Source organism: Chaetura pelagica, unplaced genomic scaffold (assembly GCF_000747805.2).
Source record: "Chaetura pelagica isolate M959 unplaced genomic scaffold, ChaPel_1.0 scaffold34, whole genome shotgun sequence".
Classification (NCBI taxonomy): Eukaryota; Metazoa; Chordata; class Aves; order Apodiformes; family Apodidae; genus Chaetura; species Chaetura pelagica.
The window spans coordinates 1,674,671-1,681,080 of NW_009952895.1; the positions used below are offsets into that span (position 1 = coordinate 1,674,671).

The 6,410-nt window shown below is 47.7% G+C and overlaps 1 protein-coding gene across 1 annotated transcript; it reads left to right on the forward strand.

Moving 5' to 3' along the window:
• Positions 1-523: 523 nt before the first annotated feature.
• Positions 524-4,413, forward strand: FABP1 (fatty acid binding protein 1, liver). Its single transcript, XM_009995611.1, has 4 exons — positions 524-626; positions 1,659-1,831; positions 3,634-3,726; positions 4,258-4,413. The coding sequence occupies exons 1-4, from the start codon at positions 560-562 to the stop codon at positions 4,306-4,308; spliced, it is 384 nt and encodes a 127-aa protein (XP_009993913.1). The 5' UTR covers positions 524-559; the 3' UTR covers positions 4,309-4,413.
• The last annotated feature ends 1,997 nt before the right edge of the window (positions 4,414-6,410 follow it).

Here is a 6,410-nt window from a genome sequence, read left to right on the forward strand (position 1 = left end):
ACATCTGAGTTACACCAAAACCCACCCTTACAGAGGACCACGAGGCACCAGAAGGAGGGAGCAAGTCAGTCCCTGGCAGTGCACAGCCACCACTCTTCATTCCAGTGCTAAAGACCCAGCCTGAACACCCCAATGAGGAGAAACACCACTGGTGTCAGCTCCAGGGAACACCAATATCTTTCACCAATTTCTCCTCTTCCAGATAAGTGCTTCCAGACTTCAAGCTGATGAGAGAACTTGGCTTGTTCCTCTGATCATTAATCTCTTTGCACAACTGTATTTTTATCATTTGATTATGGATGCCACGTTACTACCTCCATAAAATGGGTTTACAGGATTTTCCCAGCCCCCACGTTGTAAAAGGAGATTTGTAAAATGAAGAGAAATTTATCACTGACCATTGCCCAGTTTTATGTTAATATTTGAACATGGCCATAAAAGAATTACATCATCTTACCTCTGACCAGCTTTTAGGGCATAACACCCCTTATAAAACCAAGCTCTACTCTACCAGCAAGGCACCTTCTCTTGTGTTGGGAGCACAGAGAGCTTGTCCATCATGAGCTTCACTGGAAAGTACGAGCTCCAGTCCCAGGAAAATTTTGAGCCTTTTATGAAAGCCATTGGTAAGTGTCTGCATGTGCTGTGTGCTGCTCTGCCTGCTCAGAACCCACTCTGATGTTTGAGAATCCATCTGTGCTGATGTGCTGATGATGGAGGCTGAAAACATCTCTCAGCTTTCTTAATTCACCCTGTCATCTTGCAGCCATTTGTCTGTTTCTTTTAAACGCATGTGTGAGGAGTTGTGAACTTGAACTGAAAATACCTCTCTGGCTGCTGCCTGGAGGTCAAGAGGTGCTGGATGGGATTCTATGGCTTGCAGGAGTGTGGTGCCAGCAGGCTCTGCAGCCATGGACCAGCTCAGCAGTGCTGCACACATGTGACAAGGCAGCAGGACCTTGGTGGCTTAGATCTGCTCTGTCAGGCTGTGACATCGGAGGGCAAGCAGGACATCGTTCAGGCCCTCATGCTGCAAACCCCCAAATTACACCATTTATCAGAAAAATAGTTGGGTTGTTTAAATGCCTAACAGTGAATGTGGCTAGCTAGATTTTCACCAGCATCCATGCCAGGGAACATGGTCCTGCAGGGATCCAGGAGGCTTAGCACTACTTCTGCACAGTCATGTGCTGGAGGGGCTCTACCTGGCAGGTAGGCTTCAGGCTGTAGAAGACTTTAGTGAGCTGGTTCTGAGGAACTCTGAATCTCATCAAAAGAAGCAGTTGGTGCCTTCCTCCTGCCTTGATTTATTCTATTTTCTCTGGTTGCCTCTCAGTGAAGGAAGGAACACAGGGTTTCTTCTTTCCCTCTGATGCTTGGCCAGGCAGGAAGCTGTTCTGCTCCCAGCCAGGTCAGTGGGACAAGGGAGAAGTCTATCTCCCACACAACACCCAGGTTCAAAGTGTTTGTCATTCTTCCTCCCTAGCAGACTCAGGACCATGTGGTCCTCTGGGGACCATAATCTTTGGGAGGTTTTTCCATACTAGAATAGAAATCCTCCCAGCTGTGGGTCCTCAAATCCTGCCACATCCATTCAGCAGCAGAATCTGCCCGCTGGTGGCTTCAAGGTCCACCTAATGTCTCTTGTTCCTGGGCAGGGCTTCCTGATGACCAGATCCAGAAGGGCAAGGACATCAAGAGCATCTCAGAAATTGTGCAGGATGGGAAAAAGTTCAAAATTACTGTGACCACTGGCAGCAAAGTGCTGCGCAACGAGTTCACCATCGGGGAGGAGTCCGAGATAGAGATGCTGACAGGAGAGAAAGTCAAGGTGAGTGATCAGCTCCTCTTCTGCCAGGGCTGCAGGGGCTCAGAGACATTAGATTTCCTTTCAAGCCATTCCCTCTGTGATTAATTTGAAGGGAATGATCAGACTGTGGGTGTTACGGTGGACACAGGGAAAAGACCTGGGTAATTCCCCAGTCTCTCTCAGTTTGCATGCATGGTTTTGTATAAGGGGAACAGGCTGACACCAAGTCTGCAGATGTGACATCTGCTTAGGGACACCTTTCTGAAAATGGCAGTCCATTTCTGAGCCACCCTCCTGAGAAACTCAGAGTCCAGGACTCTGAAGTTCCCACCTCCCCTCTTCACTTTTACAAAACACCATATGACCTCCACAAACAGCCCTTCTGCAGATGAAGCTTTGCATTTCTAAAGCTATTTTAATACACTGTTTGGAAAAGGGGGATAGAGATGCTTTGGTAAAGCCTTCTGACAGCTAAAGGTCTGAAAGATTTGAGGTGGAAAGGGTTGACTTTGTGTCATGTTGCAACACAAAACATACCCCTGCCTTCATTTTGTTGACTTAAAGGCAGCACAGGGAAGTCAGCCAATGAATCATAAACCAATAAATCTCTCCTTTTAAGTCCCAGAGGCTGTTAACTTCTCTGCTAGCCTTTTCCACTGCTTCTGTTTACACTGGGTGAGATGATTTGACAAGGAGAAGATTCATCACCCTTGGAATTGGGTCAACTCTGATTCCTGCACATTTGTTTCCAATGGTTCATAAAATGTCAAGGCAGCACCGCTGGCAAATACTGCCTCTCACCTTTGCTTTGGGAGAAGATGATATTGCAGGGACTTTTAAAAGCAGGAGGAACAACCATCAAAGAAATGTTCCTGATTTGGGGGTCTGATAGCTGTCCTGGGTGTATTAAAATTCCCAGCAACACTGAAGTCTCTTATGCATTAATTAGGGGGAAATGGCTATTAGAAGAGTTTCACCCTCCATAAATCAGCAGTCCCTGGGCAGATGAACGTGTCTAACAGCTGGACGACAGATGAACATAAATGGATTTTGCTGGGTTATTTATTTGAGTCATTTCAGTGATCAGTGATAGCTGCCTTGGGGGTTTGGTGCTGTCTGGTGCTTTTTTAGATGCACAGCTCCTTGGAGGGCCCAAGATGCAGCAGATGTGACTGTCCCCCTTAGAGCTTTCCAGCCATGACTGTGTTTCTGAAAGCTCCTTAAATTTTTCCCCAACTTGACCAAGGCTCCCCCAGCCCCACATTGCTGCCTTGCTCCCTATCACCCCAAGCAGAAGCAGGCTGTTGCTGCCCTGTGCAACAGGGGGGTGCTGGAGAGGTGACAACGTGGCATGCCCTGGTCCAGCTCAGGTGACTCTGCAGTCATCTACTTGGGGGTGTGCAGGTCCTCTCAGTCTTGGTGCTGCATGAGAAGCTGCCCTGAGGAGCATCAGGGCTGCAGGGTGAAAAGCCTTCCTTATTCTGCCCTAAAACTCATGTTCTTGTGATGCCAAAGATCCTTCCTCTGTGGCATCTAACAGTGCAGAAGCCATGAATAATTTTCTATTTGGAGGGGAAAGAGAGAGATATGGCAGCAAAATGGGCCCCTGTAGAGCCCAAAGTACACATCCATAGCCTTGCTGGGTTGTAGTCACCACAACCCTCCCTCCTCCTCATCCCAGGAAAGTTCCAAGGGAGCAGCTTGCTCCAAACAGCTTGCAGAGGGGACAGTGGCAGCTCAGTACTGAAGGGGAAGGACAAAATGCAGGGGTTTATACGGTCTGCAGTGGTAACATGAACACCCCTTTCTCCTCCTCTCTACAGGCTGTGGTTCAGATGGAGGGTAACAACAAACTGGTTGCAAACCTGAAAGGGATTAAGTCTGTCACTGAACTCAATGGAGACACCATCACCAATGTAAGTGTAGAAGACAGGGGCAAGGGCTGGAGTAACACTGGCTAGAGCTGCCCTCAGGGTTCTGGCCCTACGAAGCCTACAGAGATGCTGGGGACCTTAAAAAGGTGCTGGAGACCAGCACAGGCTCTTCCTCAGGCTCTGTAGCCATAGCTGGTCAGCTGGCCAGGGGCTGAAGGAAGTTCTTTGTAATAGTCTGATCAAAAAAATATTGCTTGATACATACTTGGCATTTCTGACCAAAGTTTCATACAATGGGGCATCTTTTCACCCACCCAGATGTATGTGTTCGTGGCTGGGCTTGGCACTTTTAAAGAAGAGAGATGCACCAGACTGACCCCAGCTGGGTGATGTCAGATTATCCCTACCTGCTTTGGGGTATTCATGAAGAAATCCAAAGCTTTAATAATTCAGTTTGTAGGAGATGGACTGGAAACCAGTCCTGTTTTGATTTGCAAGACCAGATGCTTTCCAAGGGGACTTTGAAGCCAAGCACCACAAACAAGAACTAATGCTTTCTGTTTGTTTTTTCAGATAATGACCATGGGAGACCTTACCTACAAAAGAATCAGCAAGAGAATCTAAAGACCCTGTACACACCAACCATTTTACTGTGTAAAATGTGCTCATTAAAGTAAAATTTGTATTAAAGGCCTCCTCATTATTATCATCAACCTCTTCACTGTTGCTATAAAGAGATGCAAAGCTCCACAACTCAGGCAAGCCTTCAAAAAACTCACTCAAGCACAGGCAGAATTTGGGTAACAGGCTGAGCCAAGGCTGTGCTGAGGTATATAAATGGAACTGGGCTTGGGTGCAGGCTCAGAGCCATGAGTGACCCTCTGAGATGTGCTCCATGCTGATGAGCACTCTTCTGGTCCCTTCCTGGGGACAGGTGCCAACACCCTACTGGGGATGTCCCAGTGGGTTGTGCACCCACAGCTGCCCTGGCTGGGTGGAAGGAGGAACACTGGGCAGGGAAAGGGCTCAGTTCCCTTCCCTTACAACCATGGCCAGAGTGACCACAGGGTGACTGGCAGGGCCAAAGGATGGGGAGGTTAGTTGGGCTCAAGGAAACGTCAGTGATCCTGCCTAGGAAGCTGCCTTGGGAAAGCAACCAGTGTGGGGGCAGTCTGAGTGTCCCAACCACCACGCTCATACCTCTGCAACAGGATCCAGCCCTACAGACTCTGGCCACTCCATCCCCATCTCCTCCCCATCCCTTCCCACCAGCAGGAGGGTCCTGGACAGCTGCATGTATTTCAGTGTGTATTTCACCCCAAACCATGCCTGAGAAATTGGGCTGAGCTCTTCTTCTAGGGTGGAATATAGGTGTTATTTCCAGGCAGGAGATGGGCACTGGTTGCTCACAGTGTAGACACAGAAGGAGCAACAAAGTCATCTCCTACACTCCTGCCTGGTGCTGCAGGCTGGATGGAGATGTGGTTTTTTGATGCACACAGGAGAAAAAGCTCTTTCTTCTTACCTGCCTTTTTCAAGCCCTGTGCTTGCATGATGATCAGGAATTGTCACTGGGAAGTGTTTATATGGCTGGTGTGATATTCCTATCTGGGATGATGTTCTTACAACCACTCAAAGCTGATCAGGATGTTATAAAAACATTACAGGTGCTTCCCTACCTCCTCCTGCAACCCCAACATGTGCCCTAAAGGACCAATTTGTCCTCATGTGCATCTCTCCATGAGTCCTCTCTTCTCAGGGAAGGTTTTCATGTTACAGTTTGACATTAATCCTCATGCAGAGAACTGAACCAATATGGATTGTCACAGCAGGCATCAGATGAGCACCTCATGTCCTCATGGAAGGGGTCAGATCAACAGTGCCTAAAGAGCAGTTTTTGGTCTTCAGTGAACTCATCTTAGGTCTGGAGAAACATCACTGAGAAACATCAAAGAGGAAAAGCCCTGGTTTGGTTTTCTTGCTATTCTGTGGAGGAGCAGTTAAGGAAACCCTGATCAAACTATCCTGTTCATCTCTTGGCTGCCACTGAAGGTCTGGAGCAAACCAGTTGGATTTTGAGATAGATGGGCAGACAGCAAAGACCTTTTCTTTATCTAGAAAACCAGCCATTGCCTCTAGACTTTTCCTTAGCTCCACTGGCTGCCCCCTGGCAACTGATCCATGGACTATCCTTTTTTTTTTCTCAGTGCAAAATTGATCAAGCACCTGTCTAAGCTGCAAGGCAAGTGCTCAAAGGCATCAGAGCCCTCAGCTCACCATGAAGGTGAGCAAAGGTGGATGCCCTTTCATGGAAACTGCAACTGCCTTCTGTCATGGTCTCATCTCATGTCCATCTGCTGCCATTACCACAGACATCATCTGATTTTTAACTAAGGAGACTAATTTACTCTAATTAATTTACCCTGATGCAGGAACACCACTTGTCACGCTTGCAAAGTGCCCACAGTTTGATGTTACACCAGTGTCTGCTGCAGAATCATTTTCCAGCAGTATTTCATCAGCAAAACATCACACAAAACACTACCTGGGGCTCTTACTCAGTTTGCACTCGATGCCCACAGGCCTACGTGACACTTTGTAGAATCAGCTTCCCACTTCCACTGTCCCTTGGTCAACCACTCCACTACTCATGGACACCACTGGAAAGAGATGTCACCACAAGGAAGCAATGGGAGAAAAACAGTTTAGGAAATAATCAATTAATT